Consider the following 25,888-nt stretch of genomic DNA (forward strand, 5'->3'; position numbering starts at 1 on the left):
CAGCCCCACATTTTTGGGTGGACCTCCCGCAGTGGGAGCTGCAGAGCACTCCCCCGCGACAAACCCACCCACACACACACACCCCTCCTGGTGTTGGGAGGGGAACAGGAGAAAGAACAAAAGAAGCAAGAGAAGAAAAGAAAGGAGGGAGAGATGGAGGAAAAGGTGAAACAAAAAGGACAAACCCTAATGTCCCCAGTGATTCTAAGTGACAAAATTCTAAGTGCGGAATAAAATTCTGCCTCCTTAAGCTCATGGTTTCCATGCCTAGAATTCAACTGTCACCAGATAGATCAGACTGAATAGGTTTCAAACCTCGAGGAGGCTCTTACCTTCCAAACAGGAATGGCTGTTTTCTTGTAAAATCAGGCAAAGGGAAGGAGAAAACTCGAAAGAGGTTCCTCCTGGCGCTCACGTGCGCGAACCCTAATACTCTCTCAGTCCTCAAAGAGAGACCTCGAGAAGGAGACTTGCTGAAGCAAAGCCACAGAGGTCTCTGAGGTTTCCCTGGCCCCTCGCCCCTGTCCTGCCTGGCTGATGTCAGCATCTCTGTGAGGTCACCACCTCCCCACCACCTTTGACCAATAGTCTGAGGTCCTGCAAAAGGCCTTTGTGATGTCACTGCCACACCCCTCCCTTGCTGTGCCAATATCCTGCCCCTGGCCAGGCACTTTGGAGGTTTGAGCTACTCCCTGTGGATCACCCCACTCAAGGAGCGTTCGTTCTAGGCAGCAAGCCAGCTAGACAATAAAACATCAGACACTGCTCCCAATGCTACACTCAGTTTTTCAGAAATTAGTAGACTTTATGGCCAGAAGAGACCCTCAGAGCATCTAATCTGACCCCCTGCATATCACAGGCCTACTTTATGACACAATAGCTACTTTTGGGGCAAACACATTCCAGAAAGGCATCTAGTCTTCATTAAAGGACATCAAGAGATGGAGAATCCACCACTTTCCTTGGTAGCTTGTTCCTGTGGTGGATTCTCCATCCTCGCTGTTGAATATTTGTGCCTTAGTTGTAATACGAATTTGTCTCTTTTCACCTTCCAGCCACTGGGTCTTGTTATGCCTTTCTCTGCTAGATTAAAGAGCCGTTTAATAGCCAATATTTTCTCTCCATTAAGGCACTTCAACACTTCAATGAAGTCACCTTTCAATCGTCTTTTGATAAGCTAAGCAGGTTGAGCTCTTTCAATAGCCCACCAGGAGGCATTTTTCTCCAGCCCTGGACATTTGGTGGCTCTTTGCTGCCCCAGCTCCAATTTCACAACATCTTTTTCAAATGAGAACACCAAAGCTGGAGGCAGTATTCCAATATCAGTCTCACTGATGCCGTGTCACCTCCTGTGACGTTATTGACAATCTGTAACTGTATAGATCACCGTTGCGACCACTCTTCTATATTTGCAGCCAATATTGTAGAAAGGTTGTGGTGTAAGGGGTCAAAGGAGAGATTCTGATTGGCTGATTATAATTATGCTATCTCTAGATGTGTATCATTTTTGTAGTTGATGTTATGAATATTGGATCTATACTGTCTGTATTTCAAACTTGTGCTCTGCTTCTGGGGACATCCCAGACAAGTAGAAGAAGGCTCTGCCTAGCCTGCTTGATGGCCCATTAAGGACCATCAGCTATACGATTGACCCATTGAGAGAAGGCAGATCCACCTTGTGACTCAGCAACGTATGCAGGGACCTGCCTACGGACAGAACTCTAAGGTTTTTCTATGCCACGTGCTGGATAGAGTGTCCTTGAGACAATGAAAGCAAAGACCACATGGCAAGAGACTATAAAAGGCTGATGCCTTGTCTCCCTCTTGTCTTCAGTCCTGCTTCATAACTCTGGAGAGACTTTGCTACAAACTGAAGCTCTATACAAAGAATTGAATGACCCATCCCAGCTGTGGATGGACTCCAGAGACTTGATTTGAACCTGCAGTTTATTCCATCACTGCTACAAGCCTGAACTAAGAACTTTGCCATTACTGTATGTAATTGATTCCTTTAACAATTTTAACTCTCATCTATATTTCTTTCTTTTTATGAATAAACCTTTAGATTTTAGATGCTAAAAGATTTGCAACAGTGTGATTTGTGGGTAAAATCTGACTTGTCTATTGACCTGGATGTGGGGCTTGGTCCTGTGGGAGAACCTTTCTTCTTCTACTGGGGTATTGGGTTTTGTACCCATTCATCCTCATAAGGAGTGGTGCTGGTGGTGATACAAGGGAACTGGAATATCTGAGGGAATTGCTTGTATGACTCCCGATTAGCCAGTGGAGTAAAACCAACATCCTCTCTGTATGGCTGGTTTGGCGTGCTTTAATAGTAAAGGACACCCAGCCTTGGGCTGTGACTGCCCTGCTCCAAGCAATTGGTCCTGAATTGATACTCTCAGTAATGTCCCACCAGAGGCCGCATTGTTACAGGGGTTGTCTGGGATTACAACTGGGAATTCTCTGAAACTCAGGACGTGCTTCCTCAGCTAGGGGAAGTATGTAACCCACACACCTTCTGGGTGTGGTGGTCTGTCCCAGCCAGTGGCACCAAGATCACTTAGAGGGAGAGCTAAAATTAGTCTTCTCTATAGCTTTAGCTAACAGCCAGATAGCTTTTAGTTCACGCTGTAGAGGCCCACACACTAAGCTCCAGATGTCCCCTGTTCGATCCCGCCCACCGACGAGTCGGCGACCGGGATCTGTCAGCATTACAGAGGCAGCTGCCACCCCAAGACGGAGAGAGCTGCCATGCCATGCCTAGCTGCAAAAAGGTACCAAGCAGTGAGGTGACACTCTTCAGCGCTTCCTGTGATAAACTACAAACTTTGGACAATAGCGGGTGGTAGGCAGTGTCACCCCCTTGTGTTGCCCTCAGAGTGGCCTGGGTCAGAGCCCATGGGAGGCCCTGGGTTCCCCCACCATCTGCCGCACCCTTCCCCCCACAAAGGGCCGAAACCCTGACCACTGGGCAACATCCCCATGAGTGAAGGCCATCACGAGGCATCTGTCTTCGAAAGTTTGCAGAGGATGTGGGAGCAGAAAGAGGAGAGACAATGAGGGTGGCTCTTGGGAAGAGGGAGGGAGGGAACCTTATGGGAATTTCTTGTTTACCACCAGCAACCCAATGATCAGATCATTGATGCCTAGAATCTTCCCTGAAGTGTTGTATTTGACTAGATCTAGATTTTGAAATGGGTACCACATTTGCAGACAGAGAAATGTCAGCCAGTTGAGTGGAAGGCCATTGCGAGCTCAGCTAATTATGCAATGTGCTTTATGCACCATTTAACACGCTGATTAAACAATAGCTCCCAATTTTCAGTTACATTGTTCTGTTTAGTGTTTTTCTCCAAAACACTTTCACTAATCATTTTGGGCAGCTTTGGAAAGTTAGCACATTCAGTGCACCAAGTATAAATATTGCTTGTTGGGACTGCCCTCTATTGGTAATAAGAACAGCTATACTGGATCAGACCAATGGTCCAGCCAGCCCAGAATCCTATCCTAATAGCCAATGATGGACTTGTCCTCCAGGAACTTATCTAGTTCTTTATTGGACCCTCTTATAGTTTTGGCCCTCACAAGATCCTCTGGCAGAGTTTCCCCAGGTTGACTGCGTGTTGGGTGAAGAAATACTTCCTCTTGTTTGTTTTAAAACTGGTGCCTTTCCATTTCATTGGGTGACCCCTAGTTCTTGTGTTATGAGGAGGAGTAAATTACACGTCCTTATTTACTTTCTCCACACACGTCATCATTTTATAGAGCTCTATCCTAGCCCCCCTTAGTCGTCTCTTTTCCAAGCTGGAAACTCCCCATAGTCTTATTAATCTCACCTCATACGGAAGCTGTTCCATACCCCTAATCATTCTGGTTGCCCTTTTCTGTACCTTTTCCAATGCCAATATATCTTTTTGAGGTGGGGGGGACCAGCTCCAGTATTCAAGGTGTGGGCATACCATGGATTTATAGAGAGGCAATATTACATTTCTGTCTTGCTATTGTGACAAAGTTCCTCTTCTACCTTGGTGGGTCCTGTGTATATTGGCGGATTTGCTCACCTCACAGATTCACCTTGTGGGTCAGGAAACAGCCCAGAGACCTTCCCCTCTGGTAGAAGCCACAGTCCAGGGCAAGTCCTCCTGTGTCTGATCAGGAGTTGGGAGGTTTGGGGGGAACCCGGGCCTGCCCCCTACTCCGGGTTCCAGCACAGGGTCCTGTGGATTGCAGCTGTCTATAGTTCCTTCTGTAACAGCTGCGTGACAGCTACAATTCCCTGGGCTACTTCCCCATGGCCTCCTCCAAACACCTTCTTTATCCTCACCACAGGACCTTCCTCTTGGTGTCTGATAACACTTGTACTCCTTAGTCCTCCAGCAGTATACCTACTCACTCTCAGCTCCTTGCACGCCTCTTGCTCCCAGTTCCTCGCACGCACACACTTCCTCTCCTCTGGGTCCCTGGCTCCCTCTGGCCTGACTGGAGTGAGCCCTTTTATAGCATCAGAGGGGCCTTAATTAGAGTCAGGTGCTTAACAGCCTCACTTGACTCTTAGCAGATTAATTGGAGTCAGAGGTTCTCATTAGCCTGGAGCAGCCCTTGCTCTGGTCACTCAAGGAACAGAAAACTGCTTATCCAGTGGCCAGTATATCTCCCTTCGACCACTCTGCTGTTCCCAACTGGACTGGGTCTATCCCACTATCTATCCCAGGGGTAGGCAACCTATGGCACGTGTGCCGAAGGCGGCATGCAAGTTGATTTTCAGTGGCACTCACACTGCCCAGGTCCTGGCCACCAGTCTGGGGGCTCTGCATTTTAACTTAATTTTAAATGAAGCTTCATAAACATTTTAAAAATGTTATTTACTTTACATACAACAATAGTTTAGTTCTATAGTATAGACATAGAAAAAGACCTTCTAAAAACGTAAAAATGTATTAGTGGCACGCAAAACCTTAAATTAGAGTGATTAAATGAAGACTCAGCACAGCACTTCTGAAAGTTTGCCGACCTCTGATCTATCCCTTTCCTAATGACTTCCCAACATTTTGTTCGCTTTTTTGACTGCCGATGCACACTGAGTGGATATTTTCAGAGAACTATTCACAATGACTCCAAGATCTCTTTCTTATGTTGTAAGAGCTAATTTAGACTTTGAATGACAGAGATTGGTCCTAAGCTGGGAAAAAAAATCCAGCCTGTGTATTGAGGAGTGTGAGCTGCCTGTAACATCTATGAGAGACAGACAGGCTGCTTGTTTCAAATCGTGTTTAGTCTGTAAAATTTAGACTGAATTTTTTTTCTACATAACTACCCCGATCTCTATGCCTGCTACTTATAATCTCTTAACATCTGTCTCAGTTAATAAATCTGTCTTGGTTGAAGTGCTCAGGGCATCTTAGCTCAGTTTACAAAGGCTGGTGCATGTCCATTTTCCTTGCTAAAATGGTGATCCACTCAACAAGTTTGTGCTGTCCAAGAGAAGCTTGGGTTGTGTAAGATGGTATAGTGCAGAGGTGCAAGGCTGGGAGCTGGGGTGATTGGCTGGTGCCTCTTGCCGTAAGCTTCGTGAGTGGCTCATGGATCAGTCATGCTGATGGCTGAGTGATCACAGCGTCTGGAAGGGTTTGCTGCCTCTCACTGGCATAGCAGTGTGAGAAACAGCCCAGGCTGGAGAGTTAGGGGGGCACAGCCGTCTATCAGTTCCAGGTTGTACCCTGGGGATCATGGGGCTCTGGCTGTCCCCTTTATCCCCATCTCCGGGGTGTGCATGGCCCTTCTGCACAAGTACCAGCCACCCAGGGCTGACAGCCAGAGCTCTTAAAAAAAAAGCATCTAACTCACACCTCCCTTGACACATTCCTGCACCTCCGTTGAGAGGCCTGCCCCATAGTTTGAGAACGAGTGGAGTTGCCACTTGCAACAGTCCCTTCTGCCTTAGACTCTATGAACTGCAGAGTGACACAATCTAACGCTACTTTGCATACCATGTCTAATACGCACTCTATCCCCTGCAAGAACAGCAGGCGAAATCGTATAGTCCAGAGGTTTTCAACAGTTTTCCATTGACAGACCCCTAAAAATTTCAAAGGGAGGAGGGGAGCCCTTTGGAAATCTTAAACATAGTCTGTGGCTCCCCAAGGGCCCACGGACCACAGGTTGAAAACCACTGGTATAGTCACTGATTGACCAATCTTTGGTTTGTTATTTCGTTATGAAATATGCTCAAGAGACAAAATAACCAGCGTCAGTCAGGTTTATTAATATGCTACAGGAGAGGGGATACCAGTTGCCAAAGAGCCGTCCTGTGCAATCCCTTTAAAGTCGCCCTATGCAGAAGATTTGATCCCCTAGTTACACATTTCGGCAGGTATCGGTGATATGATTTTACAAGTTGCGAATTTCTTCCCACGTCACTGGAACCCAACCCCTCACTTTGTCCCCATTCTCTAACCTGTTCTGTTCCTCCCTTACTTGTGGGTTGAGACCAGCCTTCCAGGGCCTGCGCTGTGAAGATCCTTCCCAGCTTGTACTAGGCCATGGAACGACTGTATCTTGCCTTTGACACGTTTCCCTGTTGGCTTCTGCCAAATCCTTATTTCAGCAAAGGCAAGGAGTTCTGGGATACTTGGCATCAGGGAACAGGGTTCTGGTCCAGGCCAGCTTAGCCTACAGCAAAGTTACAGCATTTGTGCTTCGTGCTAGTGGTGCTTAATGCTTACTAGCATATAGAAACGGTGCCGCTAATGCACGCTATTAATACGACACAGGCTGGCTAAATGTATTAATCAACACAGGCCATCGTGTGTGTGTTCTGTAGCCTGTTGTGGTAAATGTCTTAGCTTGTGTTCATAATTATAGTGTCCACTCCTCTCCCAGGCCCTTTTTGTAGTCAGGGGCAGACTATTGATCCGGCTGGTCAAATATTTCTGTACTAGCTGTTTTATTGTGGCGGGAAATGGAGACAACTGGAGCTCGTGAGAACAGCCGGCCAGTTCTTGCTGCTCATAAATTCTGGGCGGTTTTTGAAACCAAAGAGAAGGTGAGAAACCAGTCGGGATTTCAGCTGTTTGTTTTTTTCTGGGGGTTCCACTTCACTGTGTGTTGAGGTTTTTTTTCTTCCCTGTATGGCCCATGAGATTGTATCGCGCTGTCCCAGGGGAGAAGCAGGAGGAAGTTGAGGTGTCAGGGGCAGGAGGGGGATGGGGTGAGTCCAGGGCAGAGGGGATGGGACAGGAAGGTTTTACGCACTTGATCACTCTGGTTCCTAACGGCACCTCGGCAGGCGCTCCGGTCCTACTCTCTTCTGCGCCCCCGGCAGCTGGGGAGGGGGTTGTGGAGCGGAGCCCCCTGTGTAGTAAGGGGAATTCTGAGGTATTTTCATTCCACCCCCAAACCCTTCCCTGCCGCCCTGCATCAGATTCATGGGCCCAGCCAGCCTGATATTCTGTTCCCTCCCTGCTGCCCTGGATCAGACCCACGGGCCCAGCTGGCCCGGTATCCCTATCGCGCTCTGCGTCAGACCAGGATGTTTCCACTCTCAAAAATCTCCTTCCCAGGGCCATGTTGATAGACCAGAATCAAGTTGCCTCTTTGCTGAGCTAAAAAGGGCAATCTCCTTACATTCCTGCATGACACATGTTCATGAACTTAAGGACATCTTTGGAAGGACAGATTTAATAATACAAATAATAAATAACAAACACTCACTTAAAACAACAGCAACTCTCACGGCATGTTACAAAGAACAGCAGTAGTGTTATCCCCATTTTATAGATGGGAAACTGACGCACAGGCAGGGATGGCAGCAGGGCGATGGGCCCAGGCGGAAAGCCTCCTCAGCTGCCATGAGCACATCCCACCTCTGCTCCGCTCCCTACGCTGGCTTCCCGCAGGATAGTGACCGGTCATTATCTTCACAGCGCTTCATGGCCTAGGCCCAGCCTATTCAACAGCCCATGTAAAGCTCGAGGGAACAGACTGTGATTGACAGCTCTCTGGCCAGTGAAATTCTCAACCATAGGAGTCAAGCTCATCGGTGCAGGAGCAAGAACCTTCTCCAAGCATGGTTGAAGACTGCGGAACTACCTGCCACAGGAGCCAAGGCTCATTAGAAATCTCACAGCTGTCTGCTCCAAAGGCTCTTGGGCCTGCCTTCTCCAACATAAACATATAGCAACAGGTCTATTTCTAGTAACCAAAAAGGACATCCAACCAAAACAAGAGCCTCCAGTGCACTCACTTCTCCGTCTGGGGAGAGGCTGAGAGAACAAACAGCACCTGACAGATGCACAATCGTGGTGCTTAGTGCCCGACTTGGCAGGTGCTCAGCTATGCAGCGATGAGGACAGTATAAGAACTGCACATGATGCAGACAAGAGGACTGCGGGCTGATCCCATCTCAGGATGAGAATGCAGCACGGGGTAGGACAGCTGATGAAGAAGGCACAGTCTGAGCAGGGGAGGGGGCCAAAGAGGGACAGCTGGAGAAGAGAGTGCACCGGTGCTGGCTGCAGCTAGCCTGGAGATTAACACCCAGTGTCAGGGGCAAGACATGGGCCATCTGACTTAGTGGTTAGAGCCAGGTCCAAGCCAGAGCCATAGGCCAAAGCTGCAACTAGGAATCCACCAACATTAAAAGCCAAAGCCAAGCCAATAACTGGAGACAGGGATCAGAAGCCGGGCATGAGAGCAGGGCGGAAGCTGGACAGGACCAAGGCAAGCAGAGGAGAGATCACAGCTGAAGGCACAAGCATTGGGCAGCCAGGGACCTGCCACTGGGCTGACATGCAGAACCCTGGCCCCTTTGTGCCAACCCGCGGGCTGCCTAGTCCAGCAGTTCTGCCGATCACATCGGGGGCCCTGGATGGAAAACAAAGGCCGTGGATGGAGTGTGATTCTTAGGGTGGAAGGTGAAGGCCGGAGACTCTGCGGTGATGCCGCTAGGGGATGATGTGGGTCTCCCAGATCTTGGCCAAGGGCACCAGGCGGAGGGGCATGGCCGGATGGTAGAGCGGGGGCAGTGGGGTTGTCCTTGCTCCCCTGGGGCTCGGTTGCCGGGAGATGATGGAGCCCGAGTGATGCTAGATCTTGCCCATGGTGGTTCCAGCTCTGCCCCAGCCGATCCCTAGGACTTGTCCCCGGCTGGCTGCTCGTGGCCAGTGGGGCTGGCTGGGATTGGGCAGGAGATCTCTTTCTGCTCCTCCTCCTCCTCAACCTTCCTCCCGGAGCGGGATCCAGCCGGGGCCTGGCGGAGATGGTAGAGAAACGCAACAGCCAGCAGGACAATGAAGAGGCAGGCGGCACAGATGACAGCCAGACGGACCCCAAGGCAGGAGGCTGGGGGACCCAGGAGTCCTACAACAGAGAGAGAGGAAGGGGCTGTGATTGAGTGCAGGGGTCATGCCCTGACGACAGCTGTGGTGAAAGCTCAGAGAAAGGGACGGGAGCCCAATCGCATCAGCAGGGCGGATTTATCATTGGGGGGAATAGACTGGGGGGGAATAGATGGGGATCCCCCACCCCCATTGGGCTTCCTGCCCCCACTCTCTCTCAGGGTTCCCAGGGCTGAGCTGCCCCTGGGGGCTGAAATCCAGATCTCCCCTCCCTGCCTCACCTGGGCTCAGCTCCAGCCTCAGTGGTCGGGTGATTGGTGCCCCCAGCACACGAGGGGTTAATATGAAGGTCAGCCTGGCGCTGTGGGTCGCAGCTGGCACCGTGACCCAGCTGGTGACGTGGTAAAGCCCCTGTTCATCCACCTGCTGCTCCGTGGCACCTTCTGCTGTGACATCCCTGCCCGCCTTGTCCAGCCACTGCACCGTGGCCGCGGGGTACCCACCCCCTGTGTGGACGGTCAGCGTGACCCCGGCGCTGGAGAGGCTGAAGGTCAGCTGGGGTTCGCTGAACGGGGCTGGAGGGAAGAAACATGGGAGCAGATTTAGGGAGGGGGCTCAGAATTGGGCCACATAAGCTGGGTCCTGCCCTGAGTTGTGAATCTGGATTGAGTCTGCTCTGGAGCAGGGCTCACACTGGGGTCACCGAAGGAGCTCTCAGCAATTCACAGCTGGGACATACAGGGCAGCCTCAGCGCAGAGATATTCCAGCCAGGCTCTGAGGGCTCCAGCTCCAGGATTCACCCTCCTAGCACGTAGGATTAACCCGACACTGCAGTGGTTCTCAAACTGTGGGTCGGGACCCCAAAGTGGGTTGTGACCCTGTTTTAATGGGGTCGCCAGGGCTGGCTTAGACTTGCTGGGGCCAAAGCTGAAGCCCTAGGGGTGGGGATCAGGTTACAGGCCCCTTACCTGGGGCTGAAGCCCTTGGGCTTCGGTTTTGGCCCCCACACTGGGAGCAGTGGGGCTCGAGCGGGCTCAGGATTGGGTCCCCGCTCCTGGGGTCATGTGGCAATTTTTGTTGTCAGAAGGGGGTCGCGGTGCAATGAAGTGTGAGAACCCCTGCGATAGAGTCAGCTGCAGGAAATAACAGATTAGCACCAAGGAAGACATTTTAAAGAGAACAACGTCAGGTTGTCTCTGGGGCTTGAACCAATGACCTAACCAACGTCTCACCCCCTGAGCGGCAGCTGCCTGAGCTAAAGAACCAGCCACAGTAACACAACAGTGTGCGTGTAGCTGAGACCTGACCTGACGTAAGGCCTCCTCCTTTGGAAGACAGGATTGGGGGGCAAATGACTCAGCAGGCTGGAAGCACGACATTTGTGCTACAGAATATGAGTCAAGAGGTCAGCAGGCTGAAAAGACAGAATGTCTGAGCCAGCTAAGAGAAGAGGGAGAACACTTCAGGACCTATTTACTGTGAGCCAGCTAACAAGGGACAGGATACGTTAGGAATAGAGAGATGAGGGAAAGAGGAAGTCGAAAGGGGGACAGAGCGTGTGGCTCAGGGACTGGTTCCTGCTAAGTAACCAGCCAATCGTAAAATGTCAGATGCTGTGTAGAGTAAATGTGATGTGATGTGTAAATGTGCATAACGAGAATGAGTTTCTGTGGGACTCTGGAGCTGTGATGGACCCATGCCCACCCCCCTGCATTTGAAGCAGATCAGCTCAGCGTAGGGTTGCTGCGAGCCAGCTAAAAACACCTGAGCAACGAAGTGTGGCGTGGAACTGCGTTCTCGGGAAGCTGGGTACAAAGAGGCCTTGGAGGGAATTCTGACAGCAAGGAGGCTAATGAAGCGCCAGGTAGCCCGCAACCACTAAAGAGGGACACAGAATCATGCAGCCTGCAGCCACTAGAGGGAAAAAGGGAGCCACACAGGTGGCAGCGACTAGGGCAGGGACACAGAGCCACACAGGCTGCAGCGACTGGGGCAGGGACACGGAGCCACACAGGCTGCAGCGACTGGGGCAGGGACACGGAGCCACACAGGCTGCAGCGACTGGGGCAGGGACACGGTGCCACACAGGCTGCAGTCACTACCAGGTCCAAGGAGCCGCTGTGCATTAGTCAGGCCCATCCTGGGATGCAGCAGCCCCAGCACTCACCTCCCACTCTCAGCTCCCTGCGTTCAGACGTCTTGCCCAGCTCCGAGGTGATGTGGCAGAGGTAGACACCCTCATCCTGGGTGCGGACGCCCCTCAGTGTCAGGGACGCATCGCCCCGAGCCAGCCCCTCTGGATCCAGCCGGGTCCGGCTCCTATAAGCCTCGTCCTGTTTCTCCAGTTGCTCCCTCCCATAATAATAACTATGAACCACCAAGGCCTCTGCCCCCGCCCGCTCCTTCTGCCAGGTGAGGGTCAGACGCTGGAGGTTCATCCCAGGCTGGGATGGGAAGAGGCAGCTCAGGGTGACGTCCCCCCCGAAATGAGCTACCACGTCTGGTGCTGACTGCACTGCAGGGGGGAAAAAACACAGGGGTTAGTGAGATTTAGGGTGTGAGAGCCTCGCCTCTCCCAGCAGGGGGTGCTGTGGGCAGCCGGGTGGGACTGTCAGCCTCACGGGAGCTCCCGACTACTCCAGCCCCAGCCTGGCCCTGTGGGGGGAACTGTGGGGAAGGGGGTGGGAATGCCGGCGGGGAGAGGAGCTCACTCCGGCTGTGATGCGCAAAGATTTGCCATTATCCCAGTACGATGCCATGAGTGACATTCCCAGTTACCTTTTCCTATGAACAGAATGGGAAAGTGCAGCCAAGGGACGAGGAAAGTCTTCATGGCTGTCCCAGGCAGCAGAGAACGGTGCGTAGTGATTAATGGCTAGGACTCAGGAGTCCTGGGTTTGAATCCTTGTTCTTCCACATACCCTCTGTGCACCTCGGATGCAGCATGTCCACCTCTGTGCCTCAGTTTCCCCATCTGTAACAGGAGAACACCAAGCCATCCTGTGTCTTGGTCACTGCCAGATTCCTACTGGCCCACCCAGTGCATGAGATTTCAATACATTCCGAGAGTCATTCCTGTCAGATTGTTTCATGCCAGGGGCAAAATTTCTTAATGAGCCCCGTTTGTAAAGTCAGAAAATTGATTAGGGAATTTACAGGAGGTCGTGGAGTCAGGCCTGGGCCTTCAAACAGCCTCTTTAACCAGTATCCCCATTGCTGTGCCAGCCCTAGAGATTCTCCCCCGCAACCCTGCTGACTCAGTGCCTTCAGGACTAGGTCTTCGGGCCCCAGACATGTCCCTCCCCTCCGCCTGTTTCCTGCAGTGAGCTCCTCGAGCAAGACCCCTTAGACCGGATGCCTGGAGATCCGGAAGGGAACGATGTGAATGGGGAGGTTCTGCCAGGAATCGGGGCAGCCTCTTCAAACCACCACAGCGATTATTACTGGACTGAAATCCAGCATCTCCAGAACTTGGCCTGGGGAAGCCAACGCTCAAGCCTGAGGCCAGAGCAGGGGACACGATGGCCTCAAAAGGCCGTGCTCAGCTGAGACCCACCTTGCTCCCGATTGCTCTGTGAGAGCCCCTCTGTGGTCACAGCAGCCTCAGGCCAGCGGGGTCAGAGGGCAATGTGCCACCAAGACTGGCCTTTGGGAACAGTGCGAGTGCAGCGGATTCACCGGGGAGAAGCTGATGGAAATTCCCCAGCTCTGGCTCTGCAGCCTTGGGGAGCTGTGCCCTGTGGAGAGGGGCCTGGGTGGCTGCTGACCTGCGCCGGAGACGAGCAAGCATAGGCCCAGCCTGGGTTCTGGTTCTGTGCCGGGAGCCACAGGGAAACCCTGGCTGTGGGGTTGGAAGGACCAGGGATTTCCCTAGACAACCCTCGAAGGGGAACTGTACACACACCCCCGAATTTCCCCAGCACGCCCCCCACCCCAGTTACATGCAGTGCTGCCAATTTAGTCATTGGTTGGAAATTTGAATTGAAAGTGAAACATTAATACACGCTTTAAAAGTAAACACAGAATACGAGAAAATACTTGTTCCTGAGAAAGCAGAATGGGTTAGAAAAGTCTGACCAAAGACTGGCTTCTTCATGCAGCTGTTATTTATGGCAATGTCGGCACGTTTGTTTCGTATTGGCCTAGCGAATCATTGCAAATGATGGTTTGTAAGCAAGGGCCGACTGAGCTCTCCCCTGACAGCTAGTGCTGAGCCGGGGCGGGTGGAAAGGCTTCAGGACCAGACTGTGTTTGCATGAACTCACCTGCTCTGCCTAGGTATCCAGCAGCCAGAGCCGTGCTGCCCAAGTGATTAGTTTTGGCCAGCGTTGGGTTACAAATCACTGAAGTATTAAATGTAGGGGCATGAAATGTTGTCCTCATTGTCTGAGTAAGGGGCAGCAGAACTATTCTTAGCCTAACTGAATAAGGGGGTCTCCCTCAGGGCTTAGTTTGTGCCAGGGCTTGTCAGGACTGAGTCCTGGCATCTCTAGGCTCGGCAGTTCCTAGCCCTGGGACCTCGGGGCTTGTCATGTCAGTTATGAAAGTAACAAACTTGCTTGAGCCCCGGCACCTCTTTCATTACAAATTAAGCACCGGTCACCCGCAACTGACCCACACTCCCTACGCAGGAGGTTTGGATGCCAGATCCTGGTGCAGAGAGAGAGTGGGGCAAAGGTGTTTTGCTTAGTGGTGTGGGCTCTGCCCAAGAGTCAGAGGCACTATTTGACCTGTCCTGAGGTGAAAATAAGACAGTACAGGCCAGTACGGAGTGCTGTCAAGAGCCGGTGCACCATACCGGACCCGCTTCCCCAGGCCGGTGATTTAAAGGTCCCGGAGCTCCCGGCAGTGGCTGGAACCCCGAGCCCTTTAAATCACTGCCAGAGCCCCACTGCTGGAGCCCCGAGGTAGCAGGAGCAGCCGGGGGCCCCGATGGAGATTTTTCAGCAAGAGTCCAAAAGGACTGAACATCTTGGAAACAAATAGAAGATACACTGAGACTGAAGTTCAAATTAGTCCAACCTGGGAAAACCTGCCAGCTTTCTCATGAGCGATCCTTGGCTGTTGCCTTAAAATTACTGCAGCCGTTATTACTGGCTTTGGAAAGTGTCCACCAAGATAGGACAGATCTAAGTAGTGAGGCTGGTGGATTACTTTTGTTACTGAGTTCAGAGAAGACTATTGCCATTCTCTCTCTTGTAAGTCTACGGTTGAAACCACTTGGATCGTTAAACAATGCCATCCAGGCATCTGCTACAACAGTATTAGATCTTTGTCCAGCAATAGAAGCTACTTTTGGATCAATCAGAGAACTAGCCATTGAAAAAGTACTGGAAGAAGCAAAGACTTCATCCAGAAGTTGACTAATGAAGGTACTTATATTGACTCCTTAAGTGAGGACAAGCTGTGTTTGTTAAGCCAGCTGAAAAAGTACACAGACTTGATTCTTACAAATCTACAATAGCGATTTCTGGATTCTACTCAACCTCTACGTAGCTTTAACAGGTGCCTGTTTATAAAACACCCTCCTAATTTCAATTCCCCTCGCCCCGCAATTTCAATTCCAGAGCCCCAGGCTGGAGTGGGGCTGAGCTCCAGGGAGCTTTTCCCAAGCATGTGGGTCCGTGGGGTATTTTATGGGTTGTCAGGTTATCTCTGCACAGGGCTTACTCACAAGCAGCTGGCTGGGCACTTGGCGCTGTGGCAATTTCTCCAGCGGTAGCCTCTGGAGAGGAAGCAAAGCGTGGGCGCTGGGTCGGGGAGGCCGTCTGGGCTTAGCCCTGGTAGCCAGGGGACTGTGTAGCTGGGAGAGAGAGAGAGACGTGGCCCACAGAGAGGGAAGGCAGGTGCAGTTACCTTGAACTGCAACGCTCCCTTCCCAGGGGCTGATTCTTCTCCCCTGGCAACGTCTCCTTTGTTACCAGCTCTCGGCCGCCCCTCGGTCCACTCTCACGCTCGATGATGTGGGAGCCACTAGAAAGCAGCTATAGCAATCATGTAAGCCTGATGTGGACTCTGCATAATAGTAACTATGGTTACCTGGGCACCAGATGGCTTCTTCAGGCTAAGAGCTAACGCCAATATTGGCCCATCTGTCGCTGCTCTCAGAAATCCAGGCTCCCATGTGTTGCGAGGCAGCCGTGCTGGGGAAGCTGAGGCAGGAGCCCCCCTTAAAGACAAAGTGATACGGTGACTCAGGGACAGTTCCCTCCATCCACTCCACAGAGCTCCGCTCTGCAACACATCCCCCTAAACCAGAGAGTCAACTGCGCATTGAGGGCCAGATTCGGCAGCTGGAGACGCAAAGCAGCTATAAACCCAGCTGTATCCGGCCGGGGGGCTCTGGTGGCTTTCTGCTGTGCTGGGGCACTGGGGAACAGCCCTTTAAATGTTTAATTTTTAAAAACTGTTTGAAGTTAATCCTGCCGATCTTCAGATCAGTCGACATGTCGCCCGGGAATGGCCTCGCGCTTGGTGGGATTTTTTTAATAATGAAAAGAAAAAACCCTAGGAAATTCCCAGACAAAAAACTACGTGAAGGTTGGGAGCACGGCTCAGTGCCTGAAGGGTTAAAACACCCAACACTTCACAGACCAGTGCACAGAGGGGCTCACTTGGAGGATGGGCCCCCCGGTGATGGACCCCAGCTGGGGAGAGGATTATAATCCGAGGAAGATAGGATGGCAAAGGGGCTCTGCGGTCGCTGGCCGGGATTAGAGTGCAGGGAGGGCGTTGGCTCTGGATTGAGAGTTACATGTTGGTGGAGATTTACTGGGGGATTCCCGGCCCTGAAAGAAGTGGGAGACTCGTGAGGACGTGGGGAGAAGGGCTGAGGGCAGTTGGGTGGGAGGAAGTCCAGGGAGATCACAGCAAAAGGTCTGGTGGACTGAACTCTGCTGCCCAGCCTTAGGGTCCTTGGCCTGGTGCCCAGTGTAGCCAGCGGGTTCCCCTGCCAGCCACGGGGGAGGTGGTGTGAAACTGGAGAAGGGCCAGGACCATGGGGCCTAGAGTCGGGGCTGAAAATCTTTTCCTAAGGCCAAGGGGACTAAAGAGAGTGGGACGAAATCGTGACCTGACTAAGGGCTGGGTCACAAAAAGAGGTGGGAACGGGCTGCTTTGCCACACCCAGGTGATCCATGCCACAGAGGAGGGGGAAAACCCTTCCCAGTCGCGGCCAATCTACCCTAGAGGTGATTCGTTCCAGACCCTGAATGCTACCAATGCGGCTGGGTAAGCTGCTCACCTGCAGAAATACACCAGAGGTTTCTTCTTGGGGCTGGTCCAGGAGCTGCCAATTCTCCGGCACCAGGGCCTGGGTGGGAAGCAGAGTTGATTGTGGTGCAGCGCTCAGCCAGACAGCTGGGAACCGGGCGGGGGGAGCATGGAAATTAGCTCTTTCTTCTGAGCTGCTGGTAAAACATGGGGATGGGCGAGAACAGAAGGGAGATTCTTCCAGAAGCTGCAAGCGAGAGAGACAGAGAATGTCTGTTACTGCTGCCTTCTGCTGGAGAGAAATAATCCTGTGTCTCTGTCTGTGTCTGTCCCAATCCGGCCGTCCAGCCTTCCGCTCCTGCTGCCCCACACTGGAGAGAATCACCCCACCTGTGTGCTGCCCCCTCCTGGATCCAGTGCACCAGCCCTGCCCACGAGGGCCCCGTGTCCAAAGGGTTCATGCCCGTTAGCGCTGGCCCGGCACTAACAAACCGCAATGGGCCCCCCAGCCTGCGGGCCCGGCTGTCCCCAGAGTTCCGGGGGCCACACTGCCTTTACCCCGAGGTGTTGTTTGGATCCTGGGGACTGGTTATTTCCAGCCCTTTTCCCGGAGATTCTGAGAGGTGTTTTACTGCCCAAACCAGAAGTGCTCACATGGAAATTGTTCTCTCTTGCCACAAAGGGCAGGACGAGAGACAGTGGGGTCAAACTACAGCAGAGCAGACTTAGATTAATCCACAGGAACTGTGAGAGCATCGAGCAATGGACCAGACGCCCAGGGAGGTCGTGGAAGCTCCTTCACTGAAGGGTTTTGAGAGGAGGCTGGACAGCATCTGTCTGAGTCGGATTGGTCACAACTAATCCTGCATCTTCACATGGGGTTAGACTAGATGACCTTTACGGTCCCTTCTAACCCTTTAATCCCACTCACACCCAGTGGCAGGGAGTTCCACAGGTTAGGGCCACTCACACCCAGTAGCAGGGAGTTCCACAGGTTAGGGCCACTCACACCCAGTGGCAGGGAGTCCCATGGGTTTGTCCTATGGTTCTAGGATTCTATTCCTGCTCTGTCATAAAGGGCCAGCCTGCAGAGATGCATGTCACACCTATGCAAAGCGGGATGCAAATCCCTTCCCCCGTCAGGGTCAGAGCTGCAAACCTGTCTGCGTTCTCTATCCCTCACTTTGCATGGATGTAAATGATGATGGAAGGTGCCTGGCTCTGGGGGCTGAATCTGGCACTGTCCAGTGGCCCCTTTGCACCTGCATCTGGGAGAGGGGTCTGTGCCAGGCTCAGGGCTGGTCCTGCCAGCTGTGCGCTGCCCCCTGGAACACCCCAGTCCAGGGGTATCCTGGAGTGGGGCAGGCACACAGAGAGCAGGGATGTGAGAGTCTAGGATTAGGTGACTCCCCACTGCTGAGCCCCGTAGGCAGGGGCGACTCTAGACATTTCGCCTCCCCAAGCATGGCATCATGCTGCGGGGGGCGCTCTGCCAATCGCCGGTCCTGCGGCTCCAATGGACCTCCCGCAGGCCTGCTTCAGAGCGGGACCAGCGGACCCGCCGCAGGCATGCTGCCGAAGGCACCCTGCCTGCCACCCTCCCGGCGACCGGCAGAGCGCCCCCCACGGCATGCTGCCCCAAGCACGTGCTTGGCGTGCTGGGGCCTGGAGCCGCCCCAGCCCATAGGAGCTGGGGAGGGGGCCACAGTGAGGGAGAAAATATGCCGCTTGCCCCCTGTCCCTGCACCACCTGGGAGGATGTGCCCCTCGCAGCCCTGAATGCTGGGAGCAGAGCTCCCCTTCCGAGGCAGTGACTCGAGCCTGGCTTGCCTGGTATCCAGGCTGGGGGGGTTGCCAGAGCAGATCAGAGCCCAAGGCCCATCTGGCCAGGGACCAGCCCTCTACCTCTCCTCCATCCTCCCAGCTGCCCTGGATCAGACCCGGGGCCCACTCAGCCTGGTACCCACCGCAATGGCACGAGGGCCGATTCACACCAGCTGGGGGCCTGCCCGGCGGTGCGGACTCACGCCGGGTGGAACTGAGCATCTGGCAATGAAGTCAGTCTGGGGGCGAGGTTTTCCAGTTAGCCGACAGCTGATGAACAGCAGAGGGTAGCAGGAGCGGCGCCATGGTTTTTGGCACCCTAGGCGCAGGGCCGGCTCTAGGCATTTCGTCGCCCCAAGCACGGCGGCACGCTGCGGGGGGCGCTCTGCCACTCGCCAGTCCCACGGCTCCGGTGGACCTGCCGCAGGCATGCCTGCGGATGATCCACCGGAGCCGCGGCGGGACCAGCGGACCCTCCGCAGGCACGCCTGTGGCAGGTCCACCGGAGCAGCCTGCCGCCCTACCGGCAAAATGCCCCCCCCCAAATCCTGGCGCCCTTGGCGACGGCCTAGGTCACCTAAATGGAAGCGCCTGCCCTGGAGGGTAGCGGGGGAGGAGCTTGGGGGCTACACTGTTACCCAGCCCTGGGCTGATTTTCCCTGGACTTTTCCAGCTCTGGAGCCCCCCAGCCCTGGTATCCTCCCCCTCACCCACCAGCTTCCTGTCTCCTTCCTTCTTTCCCAGCCGCAGGGACGGGGAATAAACTTCCCACTGTTATACCGGGCTGGGGGAGCGGAGGGGGAGTCCTAACCTGACGCCAAGGGGTTAATTCTCGTACCTGCCCCGGGGCGATTCCCAACCCCACTGCATTTCACACCTGACTGTCTCTCTGCTCTGCTCGGGATGTTATTTTAATAGATTCCAAGGCCATCAGGGACCATTGTGCTCATCCGATCTGACCTCCTGCATCACACAGGCCAAAGACCCGTCCTGAAATATTTCCCAAAGCGATGGTTTGAAAAACACCCTGTCACAGTATAAATCCCCACTCTGAACCTTAGCATCCAAAAGATGGGGTACCAGCATGAATTTCTCTAAGCTCAATTACCAGATTAGAACCTGTAGCGCTGCCACCAACCAGGAATTCCAGTGCCTGGTACACTCAGGTCCCCCCAAAACCTTGCCCAGGGACCCCCAAGGCCCAGACCCTCTGGATCTTAACACAAGGAAAGTAAACCCTTTCCCTCGCCGTTGCCTCTCCCAGGCTTCTCCTCCCTGGGTTACCCTGGAAGATCACTGTGATTCAAACTCCTTGAATCTTAAAACAGAGAGGAAAATTCACCTTCCCCCCTTCTTCTCTCCCCCCCCCCCCCAGACTCTCCCTGAGAGAGACAGTAATCCTAACACAGAGAGAAATTAGCCTCTCTCTCCCCCTTCCCTCCTTTCTCCCCACCAATTCCCTGGTGGATCCAGACCCCGTCCCCTGGGGTCTCACCAGAATAAAAAACAAATAATCAGGTTCTTAAACAAGAAACTTTTAACTAAAGAGAGAAAAACAGTAAACATTATCTTTGTAAATTTAAGATGGAATAGGTACAGGGTCTCTTAGCTATAGACACTGGGAACACCCTCCCAGCCTAAGTATACAAGTACAAATTAAAATCCTTCCAGCCAAATACACATTTGCAAATAAAACAAGCATAAGCCTAACTCGCTTTATCTACCTAGTACTCACTATTTTGAATCTATAAGAGCCTGTATCAGGGAGATTGGAGAGAAACCTGGTTGCATGTCTGGTCCCTCTGAGCCCCCAGAGTGAACAAACAAAAACTAACAGCGCACACAAAAACTTCCCTCCCTCAAGATTTGAAAGTATCCTGTCCCCTGATTGGTCCTCTGAGCAAGTGACAGCCAGGCTCGCTGAACTTAACCCTTTACAGGCAAAAGAGACATGAAGTACTTCTGTTTTATTAACCTTTGACTATCTGTTTATGACACACCCAGTCTCCTTGTTGATGGGTTCGATACAGGAAGGAAGGGCTTCACCTAAACCACAGGTGAAAAAGAGGAGTTTTAAGATGCGCAGTGTAGCCATAGCCTCAGAGCTGTGGAAGCCAACAGGTGCTGAGATCCTCAGGTTTGGACAGAGACACCCCTTAAGGGAGGATCTATTCGTGGTGATTCCCTATATCCTAGTAAAGAGGAGAGGATGGAAGATTATAACATATAGGTAGGTTCTGATGAGAAACAATCAAATGATAGAGTCCCATTCAATTAGGTTACATAATCACAGACAGCTAAAAAGGGACACATTTGATAAGTGCTTAAATACAAATGCTAGATGTCTAAATACTAAAATAGGTGAACCTGAGTGCCTGGTATTACACAATAGGTATCACAGACACTTGATGGAATGGTGATAATCAGAATGGTTATACCAAAGTACGAGATATATAGGAATGACCAAGTAGGTTGTACGGGTGGGGGAGTGGCACCATATGTGAAAGAAAGCACAGAGACAAATATAGTAAAATTCTTAAATGAACCAAACTGTACCATAGAATCTCTATGGATAGTAATCCAATGCTTGAATAATAAGAATTAGGGCTGTCAGTTAATTACAGTTAACTCATGCAATTCACTAAAAAAAATTAATCTCGATTACAAAAATTAATCATGATTAATCGCACTTTTAACAATAGAATACCAATGGAAATTTATTAAATATTTTGGGGTGTTTTTCTATATTTTCAATATTGATTTCAATTACAACACAAAATACAAAGTGCACAGTGCTCATTTTATATTATTATTTATTACAAATATAGGCACTGTAAAAATGGTAAACAAAAGAAATAGTATTTTTCAATTCACCTCTTACAGGTACTGAAGTGCAATCTCTTATTGTGAGAGTGTAACTTACAAATGCAGCTTTTTTTTTTTTTGGTTACATAACTGCACTCAAAAGCAAAACAGTGTAAAACTTTAGAGCCTACAGGTCCACTCAGTCCTACTTCTTATTCTGCCAATCGCTAAGGCAAACAAGTTTGTTTACATTGATGGGAGATACTGCTGCCTGCTTCTTATTTAAAATTGTCTTATTTAAAATGTCACCTGAAATGGCACTTTTGTAGCTGGTGCTGCAAGGTATTTATGTGCCAGATATGCTAAACATTCGTATGCCCCTTCATGCTTCGGCCACCATTGGGCACCGGACTATCGAGGTGCTAAAGGAGCATTCAAGAAAGACAAAGCCATTCACAAGCTCGGAAGTGCATGAGCATCTGAATGTATTGATGAATCTCACCCCCACTATGTACTGTACACATTTCAAGCTGTTAGCAGATAATGGTTTAAAGATCTGACACACCAAAATGGGAAGAAAACAAAAATCTGTATCAGAATATGGTTCGGAACACAAAAAAATATTCAAAAGTTTAAAAAAAAACAGGAGAAAAGGATGAAATTAAGCGTATGCGCTGCAAATGGTGGGGCCCAGTTATTAAATGTAAATAATTATAGGCTCAGAGTTCTAAGTCTGCAACAGTAAACTGCTTATTTAAATGGAAAGTTTTATTTGGAGATTAGAGATATATTGTTTTCTTAAACTCAGAAGTGGCCTTGTGTTTGGAATTCTGTGCTAGTTCTCCAGTGACCAGATGGTAAGGGGAAAATATCGGGACCGCCTGGGGGGGGGGGGATTTTTACACTCGCACGTCCGGGTCTTCAGCAGAGAATCCTTGAGTCGCTGACGGTCTTTGGCAGTATTTCAGCGGCGGGTAATAAACCTTGCCACCAAAGACAGAAGCACCTGCCGCTGAAATGCCACCGAAGACCATCAGTGACTGAAGGACTCTTTGCCGAATTACTGCCGAAGACCAGGACAGGTGAGTGTAAAAAATATACAGGACAAATGGTGTCCTGGCCGTACTTCGGTCAGGATGCAGGACAAACTCCTCAAAATTGGAACAGTCCCAATTTTATTGGGACTTCTGCTCACTCTAAATTCAAAGCATTAATTTACTGGATAAACCTCAATATTTATCCCAAAAAATCATAGAATCATAGGACTGGAAGGGACCTCGAGAGATCATCTAGTTCAGTCCCCTGCACTCATGGCAAAAGTGAGTATTATCTAGACGATCCCTGACAGGTGTTTCCTTGCTCTTAAAAATCTCCAATAATGGAGATTCCACAACCTCCCTAGGCAATTTATTCCAGTGCTTAACTATTATTAACAGTTTTTGCACTGATTTTCACTTGCTTTTGTTGTTGTGGTAATAAACACTGATAAATTCCCAGGAAAAAATAAATAAAATAAAAACTGAAAATAAAGGGCCCTAACTATAGTAAAGAACAGAATTATCAGACACATAGATGGACATGATTTGTTGGGGAAGATTCAACATGCCTTTTATAAAGGGAAATCATGCCTCACCAATCTATTAGAATTCTTTGAGGGGGTCAACAAACGTGGACAAGGGTGATTCTGTTGATAGAATGTACATGGAGTTACAGAAAGACTTTGACAAGGTCCCTCACTAAAGGCTCTTATGCAAAGTAGATGTCATGGGATAAGAGAGAAGGTCCTCTCAAAGATCAGTAACTGGTTAAAAGACAGGAAGCAAAGGGTAGGGATCAGTGCTATTCAACGTAGTCATAAATGATCTGGAAAAAGGGTGAGGTGGAAAATTTGCAGATGATACAAAACTACTCAAGATAATTAAATTCAAACCAGCCTGCAAAGAGCTACAAAGAGATCTCACAAAACTGGGTGACTCGGCAACAAAGTGACAGATGAAATTCATTTGTTGATAAATGCAGAGTTGGCTCCAGGCACCAGCAAAGGAAGCAGGTGCGTGGGGCAGCCAATAGAAAGGGGCGGCACTCCGTCCATTATTGGGCTGGCATGTCCAGGTCTTCGGCGGGCAATTTGGCGGCGTGTCCTTCACTCCCTCTCTTCCTCTTCGGCGGCACTTTGCAGCAGCTCAATCGGGTTTTTCTTTCTTTTTTTTTCTTCGCCGCTTGGGGCGGCAAAAAAGCTTGAAGCAGCCCTGGGTAAATGCAAAGTAATGCACACTGGAAAACATAATCCCAACTATATATACAGAGTGACCAGGTCTGAATTAGCTGTAGCCACTCAAGAAAGAGATCTTGGAGTCATTGTGGATAGGTCTCTGAAAAATATCCAATCAACGTGCAGCAGCCGTCAAAAAAGCAAACAGAATGTTAGGAACCATGGGATAGAAAATAAGACAGAAAATACAGTAACTTCTTGCTTAACATTGTAGTTATGTTCCTGAAAAATGCTACTTTAAGAGAAACAATGTTAAGTGAATCCAATTTCCCCATAAGAATTAATGTAAAATATATATATATATATATATATATATATATATACATACCCAGGGTCGGTGCAAGGATGTTTTGCGCCCTAGGTGAAACTTACACCTTGCACCCCCAGCCCCCCTGTGGCAGCTCCCCCTCTCCACCCTGAGCCCCCCCTGGCAGTTACCCCCCTCCGCCCTGAGGTGCCCCCCTTGTGGCAGCTCCCCACTCTCTGCCCTGAGGCACCCCCACTGCCCCAGCTCACCCCTGCTCCGCGCACAAGCACCCCAAGCATGCTGTGGCCGCTTCACTTCTCCCTCCTCCCAGGCTTGCGGTGCCAATCAGCTTAGGTGCCGCAAGCCTGGGAGGCGGGAGAAGTGAAGCAGCCATGGCATGCTCGGGGAGGAGGCGGGGCAGGGGTGAGCTGGGGCAAGGAGTTCCCCTGCGTGCCGCCCCCTGCCCCACTTGCTGCAGGCAGCCCTCCCTGCGCTCCCCTGCCCCAGCTCTCTCTGCCTAAATGCCGGCGGCGACCGGGGCGGCTGAAGATCCGGCCACCGCTTTGCTGCTGAAGAAAATGGCACCCCCCAAATCCCAGCGCCCTAGGCAACTGCCTAGGTCGCCTAAATGGTTGCACTGGCCCTGTATATACCCACACACACAGTATAAGTTTTAAACAAACAATTTAATACTGTACACAGCAATGACCATCATGAAGCTTGGTTGAGGTGGTGGAATCAGAGGGTGCTAAAGGATGAACTAGCACTCGGCTGAGCCCTCAAGGGTTAACACGTTGTTAATGCAGCCTTACAGTCTACAAGGCAGCAGGAACGGAGGGAGGGGAGACAGCATGGCAGAGAGAGACAGAGACACACACCATGTGTGTGAGAGAGAGACACGCATTGCCCCTTTAAGTATGCTGAGCCCTCTCTAAGTACACTGCTTTCCCTCGAGGGTCCCCGCATAAAACTCCCTCCTGCTGTAGGCAAATACTTTAACCTGAGCTACATGGAAAAAATCAAGTATCAGAGGGGTAGCCGTGTTAGTTTGGATCTGTAAAAGCAGCAAAGAATCCTGTGGCTCCTTATAGACTAACAGACATTTTGGAGCATGAGCTTTCGTGAGTGAATACATGAATTGCATCTGACGAAGTGGGTATTCACCCATGAAAGCTCATGCTCCAAAACATCTGTTAGTCTATAAGGTGCCACAGGATTATTTGCTGCTTTTACGGAAAAAATCATTACAAGGAGCCAGTTGACTAGGAGGTGTTTCATTACCCCCACAGTCAAAACACTTTCCAAACCTTCCCACACCACATGGATTTTAGCTACTGGTACAAGGAATCTGCTTTCGCCCACCCCTACAATTTCTGCCATTTGGCCAGGCAACATACTGGCCTTTGGATCCATGCTCTGCTTAACCAGAGAGATCTGGGGCCCTGTATCCCTCTGCCCCAAGCATTCCCTGCCCTCAGTTTGGACAGCCTTAACATGCTTCATATCAGGTTCTGCAGAGGATAGCCTCACAGAACCAATGTGATAAGTTTCAATTGCTTGGGGGGGGGGGGGCGGCGGTTGTGTGCTGAGGACAGCAGAACTAACAAGAGCAATTGGTTGCCTGCTTCCTCCTACCACAGGGCATTTATGCCTCAGGCAGGGGTGACAGTAAGTCCAGTGACTTACCAGTATGCTGGGGCCAGCTCTGGCCCCCGGAAGGTGTGGGGCCTAGGATGGAAGGGGCGTGGCTGAGGGAGTCAGAGCCAGCTCCAGCCCACCCTGTCAGGTAAGTGCTCCCCCCCACCAGGGTAGCAGCAGCAGCCCGGGACTCCGGGGGCTATTGAAAGAACTGGGACAGCAGAGGCAGCTGGAGCCCCGGGCCCTTTAAATAGCCCCTGGAGCCCCCCACTACCCCAGGGCTCCGGGGGCTATTTAAAGGGCCTGGGGCTCCCCTGCTTCTACTGCCCCAGCTCTGTAAATAGCTGCCGGAGCCCTGGAGTAGTGGTGGTGGAGCTCTGGTGGCTATTTAAAGGGCCAGGGCAGTAGAAGCAGCAGGAGCCCCGAACTTTTTAAATAGCCCTCAGAGCCCCCCGCCCTACCCCAGGGCTCCAGTAGTGGGGCTCTGGTGGCAATTTAAAGGGCCTGGGGCTTTAAATTGCCCCCTGGGGAAGCTGGGCCACCCTGATACA

The 25,888-nt window shown here is 51.3% G+C and overlaps 1 protein-coding gene across 2 annotated transcripts; it reads right to left on the reverse strand.

Annotated features, from left to right (window-relative positions):
- Positions 1–7,454: 7,454 nt before the first annotated feature.
- On the reverse strand, positions 7,455–16,812 carry LOC127037977 (CD276 antigen-like). 2 transcript variants are annotated; one of them, XM_050930285.1, is made up of 6 exons: positions 16,583–16,812; positions 15,379–15,508; positions 12,261–12,313; positions 11,507–11,854; positions 9,620–9,913; positions 7,455–9,360 (listed from the first exon to the last, which is right to left on the reverse strand). In XM_050930285.1, the coding sequence occupies exons 3-6, from the start codon at positions 12,283–12,285 to the stop codon at positions 9,131–9,133; spliced, it is 897 nt and encodes a 298-aa protein (XP_050786242.1). In that variant the 5' UTR covers positions 12,286–12,313; positions 15,379–15,508; positions 16,583–16,812; the 3' UTR covers positions 7,455–9,130. The 2 variants fall into 2 exon arrangements, with proteins under 2 accessions (XP_050786242.1, XP_050786241.1); XM_050930284.1 differs by having other exon boundaries at positions 12,118–12,313.
- Positions 16,813–25,888: the final 9,076 nt, after the last annotated feature.

Source organism: Gopherus flavomarginatus, chromosome 20 (genome assembly GCF_025201925.1).
Source record: "Gopherus flavomarginatus isolate rGopFla2 chromosome 20, rGopFla2.mat.asm, whole genome shotgun sequence".
NCBI classification, from domain to species: Eukaryota; Metazoa; Chordata; order Testudines; family Testudinidae; genus Gopherus; species Gopherus flavomarginatus.